Here is a 15281-nt window from a genome sequence, read left to right as displayed (position 1 = left end):
AGAAATGACAGTGTAAGGCTGGGCATAGCAGCTTATGCCTGTAATCCCAGCATTTTGGGAGCCCTAGAAGGATGGATCACCTGAGGTCAGGAGTTCAAGACGAGCCTGGCCAACATTATGAAATCCTGTCTCTACTAAAAAATACAAAATTTAGCCAGGCATGGTGACTCATGCCTGTAATTCCAGCTACTAGGGAGGCTGAGGCAGAAGAATCGCTTAAACCCAGGAGGCAGAGGTTGCAGTGAGCCAAGATCACACCACTGTACACCAGCCTTGGAGATAGAAAGAGACCCTGTCTCAAAAAAAAAAAAAAAAAGAAAAGGAAAGAAAAGAAAAGAAATGACAGTGTATGGTCAGGCGCGGTGGTGCACACCTGTAATCCCAGCACTTTGGGAAGCTAAGGCAGGTGGATTGCTTGAGCTCAGGAGGTCGAGACCAGCCTGGGCAACTACAAAAAATACAAAAGTTAGCTGGGCATGGTGGTACATACCTGTAGTCCCAGCTACTTGGGAGGCTGAGGCAGGAGGAATACTGGAGCCTAGGAGGCAGAAGTTGCAGTGAGCTGTGACTGCACCACTGCACTCCGGCCTGGGAGACAGAGAAAGACCCTGTCTCAAAAATAAATAAATAAATAAATAAGACAGTGTACCACTTTGGTGACAACTAGAGAAGAACTGAAGCCTCATGCTAACAGCCACATGAGTGGGCTTAGAAGCAGATCCACCAGCCCGTGAGGCTTTCATGTGACTGCAGCCCTGGCCTTCATGTGGACTGCAGTCTCATGAGAGACACTGAGTCAGGACCACCCAGCCGAGCTTCTTCCAAGTTCTTGACCTACAATAACAGACATAATAAATATTTGTTATTTTAAGTCACTCAGTTTTTAGGTAATTTGTTAGGCAGTAATAGACTATTATCCTGCTTCCTGTGTGATTGTTCAAGTTTTCTTTTTCCCATCACTACTAATTATTCTTTTCTTTTTTTGAGACAGCATCTCCCTTTGTTGCCCAGGCTGGAGTGCAGTGGCACAATCACAGCTCACTGCATCCTCAACCTTCTGGGCTCAAGCAATTCTCAACCCCTCACTCCTGAACTCCAGACATGTACCACTGCACCAAGCTAATTTTTGTAATTTTTTTTAGAGACAGGTTTTGCCATGTTGCCCAGGCTGGTCTAGAATTCCTGTGATCCACCTGCCTCAGCCTCCCAAAATGCTGGGACTACAGGCATGAACCACCACACCTGGCCAATACTAATTTTTTTATTCTTTTAGTAGCTATACTTACATAGCTAATATATATTTTATTTTAAAATACCTACTTAAATTACATACATGCCCTTCTCTTACAAAATATAAGAACTTCAGAATATCTTAACGCTGATTTCTTTGTTCTATACTCCATGTTAATATTTTATATACTTACAGAACATAAGTTAAAAAAAAAAGCAATCCCTAAAAATAGAAAGTAAAATGAAACAAGTAAAACTTGTGTATCCAGTTGGCAGCATAACCATCTAGCAAGAAACACCATCTGACTTTACACACTTTAATTTACTGTGCATATTAAGTTGGAATTTTGTTAAGGAAAAAAGTAACTACAAACTAAGTTTAAATCAGTTTTATTAATTGTATATTGGGTGGTATTTGTGTATATTTTTGTTCTGTGATAGTTGCATTTACATGTAGGATAAAGCAAATAAGATTTATGGGCCAGGTGAGGTGGCTCATGCCTGTAATCCCAACACTTTGGGAGGCTGAGGAGGGTGGATCGCTTGAGGTCAGGAGCTCGAGACTCCAGCCTGGGCAACATGGTGAAAACCCATCTCTACTAAAAATACAAAAAATTAGCCAGGCATGGTGGTGGGTGCCTGTAATCCCAGCTACTACAGAGGCTGAGGCCCGAGAATTGCTGGAACCCGGGAGGTGGAGGTTGCACTGAGCGGAGATCATGCCACTGCACTCCAGCCTGGGCGACAGAGTAAGATTCTGTCTCAAAAAAAAAAAAAAAAAAATTATGCTTCTATTTTTGAGAACTGTACTGTTTGGCATGAGACAAAAGAAATGCAAATGTAAGATCAGTGAGTTTCAGAAAAAACCCTGTGGTTCAGTATGAACTCATGTTATATTGCCAAAATAACATATTCATTACTAGCCCTGTCCCCTGAAAAACCTATAAACAATGACCATGTAGGAGCAATAAATACTCCTAGCTTCTAGATTATGCTCCTTAACTACTATGTCCTAATAAAAGAAAACAATGGTCTGGAAAAACGAGATTCAGGTGTGGGGCAGGAAATGTAGGGAATAATGGAACATCTCGTTATAACAGAAAGCAAGGAAATATGAAAGATGACTCAGATAATATCATATCAAAAGGGCTCAGAAGCAAAATTGAAATGACCAAAGTTGAAACATTATGACTATCAATAGAATACCTAGAATAGATTAAAAGAAAACGCTATTACACAAACTTTAATCTCTGACTATGCTCATCACAGTAAAATAATTGATCCCTCTGAAGGATATTTGTAAAACAACTGTTGATATAAAAATAAAATGGTAGAGATGAATCTCTAATGTTTTATTTGGGGAGAAAGCATTGCAACTGGGAGCATACATACAGATCAGGTGGTTTTCTTTATGTCTGAGGAACAAAGAGAAGGTTGGGGTTTTTATGAAAAGAAGTGTTATGTACTGCTTGTTGAGAAAGCTCTCTGGCACTAGTAAGGTTCTGGGGAGCTGGCAAGCTCCAACTGGTGAACGACGGCGGTGGGCAAAATTAGTCCTAAAGTTGCAGCAAGTTATCACAACAGTCTTACATAAAACTAGTTTCAGGCCAGGTGTGGTGGTTCACGCCTGTAATGCCAGCACTCTGGGAGGCTCAGATGTGTGGATCACTTGAGGTCAGGAGTTTGAGACCAGCCTAGCCAACATGGCGAAACCCCAACTCCACTAAAAAATACAAAAATTAGTTGGATGTGGTGGCAAGTACCTGTAATCCCAGCTACTCCAGAGGCTGATGCAGGAAAATCGTTCAAACCTGGAGGTGGAGTTTGCAGTGAGCCAAGATTGTACCACTGCACTCCAGCCTGGGCAACAGAGCAAGACTCCATCACAAAGAAAAAAAAATCATCCTACTGATTCTAGAGATCTTTTCTAAAATATAGCAACCAGTCATCTTATGTTTTTTAAATCTTAGATTCTGTTCCTTCTCTTCTGATAAATTTTCATAATTATTTTATTGCTTAAAATACCTTTTGACTGGTTTGTCCAAGATAAGCATTAATTCCCTCAGTCCCTTTTCTCTCTCTTCCCCACCCCAGTTGTTTTTGATCTATGCTTCTAATATCCCTATGAATTACTTGGATGACGATTTAAGAATATTATAGTAACACACTTTCAAAGAATAAACAAACTTTGGTTCCAATTACAGTCCTCCAAGGTTTATTTTACATATTAACTCCAATAATTAAATATTTTCTTTTCTTTCTTTCTTTTTTTTTTTTTAAGATGGAGTTTCACTGTTTTTTTGTCCAGGCTGGAGTGAGATCTCAGCTCACTGCAACCTCAACCTCCCAGGTTAAAGCGATTCTCCTGCCTCAGCCTCCTGAATAGCTGGGACTACAGGCGTGCACCATCAGACCCGGCTAATGTTTATATTTGTAGTAGAGACAGGGTTTCACCATGTTGGCCAGGATGGTCTTAATCTCCTGCCCTCATGATCTCCCTGCCTCGGCCTCCCAAAGTGCTGTGATTACAGGTGTGAGCCAGTGTACACAGCAATATTTTCTTTTTTTATTACAATAGTAAGAAAGTGCTGATGTTACATTAAAGATACTTTTGTTTCACTAAAGTATTATAAACAATTTCTTTGTTTTTGAGATAGGGTCTCACTTTGCACCCAGATGCTGGTGTGCAGTGGCACAATCATGGTTCACTGCAGCCTTGACCTCCTGGGCTCAAGTGATCCACCTCAGCCTCCTGAGTAGCTGGGAATACAGGCATGCACCACTTCTGGCTAATTTTTAAATTTTTTTTCTAGAGACTAGGTCCCATTATGTTACCCAAGCTGGAATAATTTTTTTCTTAATGTACTACTGCACTGTGCTAATTGGGAATTAACAATGACAGGTAAAATGTACAAGCTTTTATTAATGTGCCAGGTACAATTCTAAGTGTCATATGTGTGGGTTTTTTTTGTTTGTTTGTTTTGTTTTGTTTTTTGAGCAGAGTTTCGCTGTTGTTACCCAGGCTGGAGTGCAATGGCGCGATCTCGGCTCACTGCAACCTCCGCCTCCTGGGTTCAGGCAATTCTCCTGCCTCAGCCTCCTGAGTAGCTGGGATTACAGGCACACGCCACCATGCCCAGCTAATTTTTTGTATTTTTAGTAGAGACGGGGTTTCACCATGTTGATCAGGATGGTCTTGATCTCTTGACCCCGTGATCCGCCCGCCATGGCCTCCCAAAGTGCTGAGATTACAGGCTTGAGTCACCACACCCAGCTTTTTTTTTTTTTTTTTTTTTTTTTATATAGAGTCTTGCTCTGTTGCCCAGGCTGGAGTGCAGAGGTGCCGTGTTGGCTCACTGCAACCTCCACCTCTTGGTGTGCTCACTGCAACCTCCACCTCCTGGGTTCAAGTGATTCTCCTGCTTCAGCCTCCCAAGTAGCTGGGATTACAGGCGTGAGTCATTGTGTCCATCCAATTTGTTTAATTCTCAAAAAAAAAAAACTTCTTAGGTATTTCTGTTACATTTTTAAAATGATAAAAGTGAAGCTGAGTAACTTGTCTTTTTTTTTTTTTTTGAGACAGAGTCTTGCTTTGTTGCCCAGGCTAGAGTGCAGTGGTACGATCTCGGCTCACTGCAGCCTCTGCCTCTGGGATCTAGCGATTCTCCTGCCTCAGCCTCCTGGGTATCAGCCTCCTGGGTAGCTGAGATTACAGGTGCCTGCCACCATGCCTGGCTAATTTCTGTATTTTCAGGAGAGAAGGGGTTTCTTCATGCTGGCCAGGTTGGTCTCAAACTCCTAACCTCAGGTGACCTGCCCACCTGGACATCCCAAAATGCTGGGATTACAAGCTTGAGTTACCGCACCCGACCAGTAACTCGTCTATTAATATGATCACACAGCTACTAGTGATAAAGTTATGATTCAATGTCAGGTCATCTGGCCCCTTTGCATAGTCTTGTTCATAATTTTGTGACTTTACATTAGCCAGGAGTCCTGAATTATCAAGATTTACAATAAATAACACTATCTTGTTGAACAATGAAGACTTTTTTTTTCTAAATGTTCAACACCCTTCGAAATCATGGCAGCATACTGAGGTGAGGGTTTTCATTGGCACTTGAAACTGTTACTGTTGCCATTATCCGGAAAAAGAAACATTACCCAATTTAACCTTTGAACAGTATCAATGACAAAAAATTGTGAAAAAGATACAGATTCATAAAATGGATTACATGTGGCTAATGAGCTTAACATTTAGCTTTTGTGAGAGCGCTAAATTTTCTCTATGGAGCCCTTCTCCACGAACTCAGTGAACCACTGGCTTTGAACTCAACCACCTTTAAAAGAAAAAAGATGCTTTCAATTTACAACAGTCATTAACATGATAACACTACGTGTAATTCATTTATTTCCAATACTAATTAGGGGCCTTAAAATGTGATATTTGGCATGTCCATGAAATACAGCACTAAGTAGCACGCAAAGGCTTACACAGCACTCTCATCAGTCCATGAACATGCTTTCGGCTTAGATCAAGCTCATCCAACCCACAGCCCTTGGGCTGCATGCAGCCCAGAACGGCTTTGAATGCAGCCCAACACAAATTCGTAAATTTTCTTAAAACATTATTATTATTGGCATTTTGGTTCTTTTGTGTGTGTGTTTTAGCTCATTAGCTATGTTAGTGTCAGTGTATTTTATGTGTGGCCCAAGACAATTCTTCCAATGTGGTCCGCGGAAGCCAAAAGATTGGCCACCCCTGCGTTAGATGGTTAATGTCTAATTTTCATTGAGTAAATCTTTGCCTTTACCATACCACAGAAGTAAAAAGGGGCTCGATGTGTTTTTTAAAAATCACATTAACTGTATTTCCAGACACACGGCCAGGTATTTCACCAGCTTCTATCCAGACCAACATTCTCAGTTGTAATCCCACTAAGGACCGCCAGGGCGAGACGAAAGCGGCATTGCTTCCATCTTAACGTGGAGGCTTGGAAATTGTTCTGCACCGTGACTTCCGCCAAAGGCGTAGGTGTAGACGAAGAACAAAAGATAAAACACCTCGTGGAGAACGCCTAGGAGGCCTGTGAGGCCTGTGGGGCCCGCCCTTCTCGGGCGCCGTCTGTCCCTGACTCCGCTCCCCCAGGGGGCCGCAGAGGGTCTGTCCTACGATGGAGCAGGCTGTGGAAGGAGCCTCCATCAGCCATTGAGGACCAGGAGACGGTGGCAGGTGGTGGACAGGCCTGGACAGGGCCAGCGCCCGAGGCTGCGAAGCACAGGACGGCGGCGCCCAGGGACGACCCAGGGCGGGCCCCGGCTCCTCGAACTGGCGGGAGCCCAGCTCCAGGGGAGCCCGCAGCTCCCTCCATCTTGATTGATGGAGGTGGGGAGCGTTGTCTGGGTCTCTCCAACGTCGCGCCCATCCCCTACGGCTCCGCGGACGTAGACGCCAGCAGCCGGGGCTGTTCCCTTGGCCTAATGGCAAAGCCCAGTCGGGGCTTCCCGGGGACAAGTTTCCCGGCCCCAAGGGGCTTGGTTTTGAAGGGGTCCCAAGTTCCCACAGCCGTTCCGACAAAATAGAGGACGTCGTCTCCCCTTGCTGCAGCCACGGCGGGAGGTGGGGGACTATTCCCCACGGGGCGCGGCGAGGGTGGAAGGGCCTCCACTGGCCCCAGCGCGATCAGGGTTCCACTTCACCCGCGGCCCTGAAACCCCACTCGGGCCTCGCCCCTCTCGGGGGCCTTCAAGGAATTGGACAAAGAGGGCATTGGGGGCATCAACGCCGCGTCTCTCCTCGGGCAGAGGCGTTGGGAGCCGCAGCCGCGGCCTGGGCGCCCGGAACTCGGGCCAGGACAGGAGGCCCCGCCAGAGTCTCCCGGGCTGTCTAGGCCCGGGAGAACCCCGAGCCCCGAGGAGTCGAGGCGCTTTCGGTCCAGCGGGCAGCGAATTTAGGGCTCCTAACTCTGGAGGACCCGGTGGGTGGGGGCGGGGGACGCGGGGGACTCGCTTGGAGGGGACCCAGCGGGGATTCCAAGGCCGGTGGAGGTGGGAGCGAAACTGTAGGGCCGGGGGTGTGGCCCGAGCCTGACGGACAGCCCTTCGGACCACCCCACCTAGCTGGGGGAGGATTGTCCTGAAGGACGGCCGTCGGGGCCAATGGGCGTGCCCTGAGTTCCCAGGCCCACCTCCCCTTCCAGCCAACGAGCAAGCACATGGCTGGGCCTCCCCGGGCCGGGCATCAAGCTGTCTCCTCTGCCTCCTCCTCCTCACCAGCGCTATACCTGGGACGGGATCCAGCCGAGTTTTGCGTGTCGCCGAAGCGGGGTGGGCCGGGGGAGGGGAGGTTCGTTCTGCGGAGCCGCAGCCAGAGCCGGGTGAGGCTTATCCCCGCTGTCTTCCCAGTCCAGGGCCGCCGAGAGTGGGGGTGGCCGGGAACAGCGCAGCCTCCGGAGGAGAAGGCGAAGGAGACTAGGGAGGCGGAGATGGGTGAGGGCAGCCTCTGAAGCCTCCCACGGACCCAGGATTAATACCCCGCGGAGCGGCTGCTGTCGCCGCTGCCGCGTCGGGGCCTCGGGGACAGCTCCGGGCTGAGCTCCTGTCACAGGCGCCTTTGCATGCTGCCCAAGAGGCTGAGAGAGTGCGGGCCAGGCCGTGAGAGCTGGGTGAGGCGGCCGCCAGCGGCGGGGGTAGCGGGGCCAGCGGGGCGGCGGGGCGGAGGTCCCGGCCGCCGGGGGAGGTCGCGGGGCATTTTCCTTTCTCTCCTGCGGGGGGCGGGGAAGGGGCGCACCGGCCGAGTCTCTGCTTTCTGGGCCGCGCTGCCACCCAGTCCGCCGGAGCCGAGGTACTTAAGTTTTTCAGGGCGAGTGCTGCTGCCACTGCCCCGCCGAGTCCCCTCCCGCTTTTCTTTTCCCTCACGCTGCGCGGCTTTTACTCTTTGCTTCTTATCTGGGCTAGTTTAATGGCGGATCTGGGGCCTGTCGTTGACTGCAGGGGCCCCAGGGCAACTTCTTGAAGCAGTTTTGGGCCAAGCCGTGACGCCCGCCTCCCGTTACCTCTGAAATGGTACTTGGAGTCACAGAGATGACGCTGGGTGGGCAATTTAGGAGGGAATACAAATCCCTTGCTGGCGTCAAGGCAACGTTTTCCCTTCCCTCTCCGCTCCCGGGACCAGGCTCGGACTCCCGAACCCACTCTATCTCCAGTACTGCAGTTGGACGAAGCACTTTTAGCTTTGTCTCCTCCTTGCGGTTCCTATAGTTCTTTTTTTCAACTTGGTTTCTCGGCATCATTAGGGTTGGGGAGGGTAGTAGGGCCCAGGAACTCCTTGTATTCTTACCTCATTGCCACCTCCTTGTGTTGGGTTGGTTATGCATCCAGGTTGCTTGTCCCGAAATTGTTTTTCATTTCTCATTCTAGGATCCAGAATTACCTTCAAGCCAATGTCGTGAAGCTTTGGCAGAAATTGAGAAGGAAATATCTCTATTGTGAGTCTTTTTTACCCTGCTTGGTTGTCTAATATAATTAGTGCAATAGTAGGGTGTTCTTCCTGAGGGATTTGTGTTTGTGTTATCTTGAAGGCCCTGGCCTTCAAGCTAATTGCTTGGGTGGCCCTGTCCCCAGAGCCAGGCCATGGTAGTCCTTGGGAAGGCATGGGGAGTGCTGGCATTTATACCACGGGAACTCTTTCAAGTTCCAAAACAAGATTTAAAGTTAGCTCTCTCTCTTTTTTTTTTGAGACGGAGTTTCACTCTTATGCCCAGGCTGGAGTGCAGTGGCACGATCTCAGCTCACTGCAACCTCCGCCTCCCGAGTTCAAGCGGTTTGCCTGTCTCAGTCTCCCGACTAGCTGGGATTATAGGCGCACGCCACCATGCCAGTTAAGTTTTTGCATTTTTAGTAGAGTTGGGGTTTCATCACATTGGTCAGGCTGGTCTGAAACTCCTGACCTCAGGTGATCCACCCACCTCGGCCTCCTAAAGTGTTGGAATTACAGGCGTGAGCCACTGCCTCTGGCCAGTTAGCTCTTTTAAATGCCTTGCATTTAACAATTTTTTCTTTTCCAATAGATTGGAAAAACTTTTTTACAGTCAGATTGAAAAGAAACTACAGAATAATCTGTTGTTTTGACATTGGTGTTTGACTTATATTTGAGGAAGACTGTTATTTATGTACCCTGTCAGTCCTCCAGCGAGCATCACATGAGGAGATAACGTAAACTATTTGTCACACTATTCCTAAGATTGACCACTGAATCTGAGTGGCCTGATCTCTCTCTGTTGGTTTTTGTCTTCAGGGTTTTTTGCTGCTAGACAGTGATCTATGTGTTCATTTTGGTACAGTACAAATGCCCTTTCTCTGTCAGCTATTAACTTAATGGTTTTAACACCAATGCTTGTGTGAATCAATAATTTCATTAGGAGTGACAGAATGATTTTCTTTTTTAACAAGCTCTACTTCTACATTTGTAGTAGTTCCTGTAGAACTGTAGGAACCGCAAGGAGGAGACAAAGCTAAAAGTGCTTGGTCCAACTGCAGTACTGGGGATAGAGTGGGTGTTGTTTTTGTTTTTTTTTTTGAGACGGAGTCTCTCTGTCACCCAGGCTGGAGTGCCGTGGTGAGGTCTCAGCTCACTGCAACCTCTACTTCTGAGTTCAAGCGATTCTCCTGCCTCAGCCTCCCAAGTAGCTGGGATTACAGACATGCACCACCATGCCTGACTAACTTTTGTATTTTTAGTAGAAACAGGGTTTCACCATATTGGCCAGGCTGGTCTGGAACTCCTGACCTCAGGTGATCCATCCACCTCCCAAAGTGCTGGGATTGCAGGCGTGAGCCACTGTGCCCATCCTACTTCTACTTTTACTATCTAGGATTCAGTTCTTGCCAATTTTGTCCTTTCAACCTTGATCAAACAGTTCTCCATTGCTCATCAAAAACAAACTTGTGACTGGGCACAGTGGCTCTTGCCTGTAATCCCAGCACTTTGGGAGACCAAGATAGGCGGCTCACCTGAGGTCAGGAGTTTGAGACCAGCCTGACCAACATGGTGAAACGTCATCTCTACTAAAAATACAAAAATTAGCTGGGTGTGGTGGCGAGCACCTGTAATCCCACCTACTAGGGAGACAGAGGCAGGAGAATCACTTGAATCCGGGAGGTGGAGGTTGCCATGACCACAGAGATCGCACCTCTGCACTCTAGCCTGGGTGACAGAGCAAAACTACATCTCAAAGAAAAACCCAAACAAACAAAAACAAACTTCTGATTTGTTTATCTCCCGTAGGAGTATTCCTGCCTTGCTTTTACCCTTGTTGCTTTCTGCTAACTTATTTGCTCTTATTTTCTTACATTTTGCAGCACACCTCTTTAGTTAGTTTAAACTTAGGACTGTGTCAGGATGTGGTAGATAGGTAAAGTGGCTGGGCAAAGTGGTTCATGCCTGTCATCCAACCACTTTAGGAGGCTGAGGTGGGTGGGTAGCTTGAGCCCAGGAGTTCTAGTGTGGACAACATGGCAAAACTCTGTCTCCACAACAAATACAAAAATTAGCAGAGCGTGGTGCCACACACCTGTAGTCCCAGCTACTTAGGAAGCTGAGGTAGGAGGATCTCTTGAATCCAGGAGGTGGAGGCTGCAGTAAGCAGTGGTCACATCACATACTCCACCCTGAGCAACAGATGGAGACTGTCTCAAAAAAATGTGTAAAGTGACCCAGGCGCTGTGACTCACTTGTATAATCCCAGCACTCTGAGAGGCCAAGTTAGGAGGATTATTTGAGCCCAGGAGATGCAGTCTTGCAGTGAACTATGTTCCACAGCATACCACCTTGGGCAACAGAGCCAGACCCTGTCTTAAGAAAACAAAAAAGCCTGGTCTATAATGTTTGGGACACACACATGCATGTAGTTAGTGGGAGATATAATTGTCCCCCACCACCTGAGATACGTAATTCTTATCCTCTTCATTTTTTTCCTTTATTTCTCGATATTTTCTCAGCTTTATCTTTTAACTCTTATTGCTAAATTTTTCATTTCTGCCACTAAGCTTTTAATTTCCAGCAGTTCTTTTTATATTAGAAGCGTTGGCTAGGCATGGTGGCTCATGCCTGTAATCCCAGCACTTTGGGAGTCCAAGGGGGATGGATCACCTGAGGTCAGGAGTTCGAGACTAGCCTGGTCAGCGTGGTGAAATCCTGTCTCTACTAAAAATACAAAAATTAGCCAGGCGTGGTGGTGGGCACCTGTCATCTCAACTATTCGGGAGGCTGAGGCAGGAGAATCACTTGAACCCAGGAGGCAGAGGTTGTAGTGAGCCGAGATCACACTACTGCACTCCAGCCTGGGCAACAGAGCAAGATTCCATCTATAATTTTTTTTTTGAGACGGAGTCTTATCCTGTCACCCAGGCTGGAATGCAGTGGCGTGATGTAGGCCCACCACAACCTCTGTCTGCTGGGTTCAAGTGATTCTCATGCCTCGGCCTCCTGATAGCTGGGACTGCAGATGTGTGCCACCGCGCTCAGCATAATCTTTGTATTTTTAGTAGGGATAGGATTTGACCATGTTGGCCAGGCTGGTCTTGAACTCCTGACCTAAGTGATCCACCCGCCCCAGCCTCTCGAAGTGCTGGGATTATAGGTGCAAGGTGGGTGGATAGCTTGATTCCTTTTAAAAAAAAAGGTTTTATTTTAAATTTTTTTATGGGTATATAGTAGGTGTTATATCTATTACATAATTCTTGCCTGATTTATTCGTGATTAAGAATTGGGAACTGGCTGGGCACGGTGTGGCTCACGCCTGTAATCCCAACACTTTAGGAGGCCAAGGTTAGTGAGTCACCTGAGGTCGGGAGTTTGAGACCAGCCTGACCACTATGGAGAAATCCTGTCTCTACTAAAAATACAAAAAATTAGCCAGGCATGGTGGTGCATGCCTGTAATCCCAGCTACTTGGGAGGCTGAGGTAAGAGAATCACTTGAACCCGGGAGGAGGAGGTTGTGGTGAGCCAAGATCATGCCGTTGCTCTCCACCCTGGGCAACAAGAGCAAAACTCCGTCTCAAAAAAAAAAAAAAAAAGAATTGGGAACTAAGAAGCAAATTGGAAGAGTGAGAGTGGGGCTTTCAACTTGAAGCTTAATAATAGGATGATCTTTTGGTCAATTGATGGAGAACCCCATGGGTTAATATTTTTAGGACTTTCCTTTTTTTCTGGTTCTTAGTTCCACAGGGAAGAGTCTTGCTGAGAAAGCTTCCAGAGAAGTTTGTTGCCTGGAAAATACAGGTCTGGATGCCAGCTCTCTGGGAATCAAGTAGAAAGGGGGACATTTCATGGGTGTTGAAACATTCCCCAGTGCTTGATGAACCCAAGACTTAGATCTTTATGTTCTATCTTGTCAAAGAAAAAATGCTGAGAATCTGTGCTAGGATGGGGAAAGGCCTGCCACCATCAGCATGATGGAGGGAAGAAATCTGTCAACCTCCTTTTTCAGCATCTGCCCATCCTGTTCCAGGGGTATCTGGTGCTATATATTCCTGAGCCTACAGCATAAATCAGAATTTTTTTTGGCTTTTCTTCACTGTTGTAGACTCTGGCTATCTCAGACTGGTAGTTAGTTAACCATTCATCCATCTCTTCTTCGGCTTATAAAATCATGTTGCTTTTGTTTCTTCTCTTGCTCTTCCTTTCCTTGTGATAGTACTGTTTAGGGGAGTTTTGGAAGGGAATGAAGTTAGTTGTATGTGATCAATCTACCATCTTTTTTTTTTTTTTTTTTTTTCTTTTTCAGAGACAGGGTCTCACTCTTTGCCCAGACTTTAGTGCTGTGGTACAGTCATCGCTCACTACAGCCTTGAACTTCTGAACTCAAGTGATTCTCCTGCCTCAGCCTCCCAAGTAGCTGGGGACTACAGGTGTGCACCACAATGCCGAGCTAATGTATTTTATCTTATTCTATTTATTTTTTATTTATTTTTGAGACAGGGTCTTGCTCTGTTGCCCAGGCTGGAGTACAGTGGTATGATCATGGCTCACTGCAGCTTTGACCTCCTGGGTTCAAGCCATCCTTCCACCTCAGCCTCCCAAGTAGCAGGAACTGCAAGCATGTGCCACCATGCCTGGGTAATTTTTAAATTTTTTGTAGAGAAGGGTCTTTCTACTTTGCCCAGGCTGTTCTTGAACTCCTGGGCTCAAGCTATCCTCCCACCTCACTTCGCTTCCCAAAATGCTGAGATTACAGGCATGAGCCACCGTACCTGGCCTTTGGTTTTTTTGTAGAGATGAGTTCTCCTTTTGTTGCCCAAGTTGGTCTTGAATTCCTGGCCTCAAGTGATCCTCCTGCCTTGGCCTCCCAAAATGTTAGGATAACAGATGTGAGCCACCATGCCCAATTTAGATAGTAATTTTGTACCTAGTTCCTGCAACAGTTCTCTTGCTACTTGTGGTGGTAGTTCAGTTTACTCTTCTTTTTCTGATCTCATTACTTTTGTTAGTACCTTCAGAATCATGGTACACCTTTATATCTGATTTTAAATAGGAGTGAGTGATTGTATACTCAATTATGAAGTGTCTCTGAAAGTAGTCTACAAGAAGAGAGCTAAATATAATAGGTCAAAGTACATTTATTCATTTCTTTGTTTTAGTGTTAACTCTTTATCTTTACCCCTAATTAAATATCCTGTTAAATTTACAATGTCATTACTCATCCTCTAGAGATAGTTTGCATTTAAGCATTTTGCTTGTGTTATAATTTGTGCGTGAATAAGATACCACAAGAATACTAGATAAATATTTAAAATTAGGCAGTTGCTAAAATCCTAGGATGTAGTGATATAGCACAATATTTGCCTAAATACCTTTTATTGGAAAGGATTTTTGGTTTGTTTTTGAGACAGTCTCATTGTATCACCCAGGTTGGAGTGCAGTGGCATGATCTTGGCTCACTGCAACTTTCACCTCCTGGGTTCAAGCAATTCTCTTGGCCTCAGTCTCCTGAATGGCTAGGACTCCAAGCACATGCCACCATGCCTGGCTAATATTTGTATTTTTTGTAAAGATACCTGCCTCAGCCTTCCACAGTGCTGGGATTATAGGCATGAGCCACTGGGCCTGGCCATAATTTGATATTTGTTACACTCTGTAATATGGACCAGGCAGTATGCCAGGAATTTGCATGTCTACTCATCTCATTAAAAACCTTAAAGCTATATATTATCCCCGTTCATAGTTTAGAAAACTAAAACTCAGTGAGGTGGCATAATTTGCCTGTTGCCACGTAGCTAATTGAAAGCTAAGGGCAAAGGATCACTTGAGCCTAAGAGGTGGAGATTGCAGTGAGCTGAAATGGTGCCACTGTACCTGGGTGAAAGAGAAAAACCCCATCACAAAAAAAAAGAAAACTGAGGCCAGGACTGTCGTGGTGGCTCATTCCTGTAATCATAGTACTTTGAAAGGCTGAGGTGGAGGATCACTTGAGCTCAGGGGTTCAAGACCACCCCGGGCAATACAGTGAGACCTCACTCACCTCCACTAAAAGAAAAAAAATTGAAAATTGAGAACAGCATGTATAATCCCATGTATTGTTTCTGTATATTTACGTACATTCCAATTATACTTAATTTGCCTTCTTGCAGTTGAGATAGAAGTGATTCTTTTTTTTTCTTTTTTTTTTAGACAGAGTTTCGCTGTTGTTACCCAGACTGGAGTGCAATGGCACAATCTTGGCTCACTGCAACCTCCGTCTCCTGGGTTCAAGCAATTCTCCTGCCTCAGCCTCCCGAGTAGCTGGGACTACAGGCGTGCACCACCATGCCCAGCTAATTTTTGTATTTTTAGTAGAGACGGGGTTTCACCTTGTTGACCAGGATGGTCTCGATCTCTTGACCTTATGATCCACCTGCCTCAGCCTTCCAAAGTGCTGGGATTATAGGTGTGAGCCACCACGCCTGGCCAGAAGTGATTCTTATACATGATCAATTTCATTACCACCTCTGTACATGTCCTTATCTCTCATCTGCTTAAGATCCTTCCATGTTCCATCAGTTATTCACTTC

At 46.2% G+C, this 15281-nt stretch overlaps 1 protein-coding gene across 14 annotated transcripts in view; it reads left to right on the top strand.

The window, feature by feature from the left end:
* Window positions 1–7439: 7439 nt before the first annotated feature.
* ZMYM5 (zinc finger MYM-type containing 5) overlaps window positions 7440–15281 on the top strand; it is a 34948-nt gene continuing 27106 nt past the window's right edge. For 3 of the 14 annotated variants that reach the window (XM_078375077.1, XM_078375080.1, XM_078375088.1), the window contains exons 1-2: window positions 7452–7607; window positions 8650–8717. Coding sequence is in view for 5 of the 14 variants with exons in the window: in XM_078375086.1 (XP_078231212.1) it covers window positions 7446–7607; window positions 8650–8717 (230 nt within the window). In the remaining 9 variants the exon portion in view is untranslated. Of the gene's footprint in view, window positions 7896–7989; window positions 8075–8649; window positions 8718–13018; window positions 13143–13212; window positions 13351–15281 lie in introns of those variants that run through there. The other 11 variants (XM_078375081.1, XM_078375089.1, XM_078375082.1 and 8 more) reach the window with 8 other exon arrangements.

This window comes from Callithrix jacchus, chromosome 5, assembly GCF_049354715.1.
Source record: "Callithrix jacchus isolate 240 chromosome 5, calJac240_pri, whole genome shotgun sequence".
In the NCBI taxonomy this organism is placed as follows: Eukaryota; Metazoa; Chordata; class Mammalia; order Primates; family Cebidae; genus Callithrix; species Callithrix jacchus.
The sequence above is the reverse complement of the archived record's forward strand: the minus strand, read 5'-3'. Positions and strand labels throughout refer to the sequence as shown.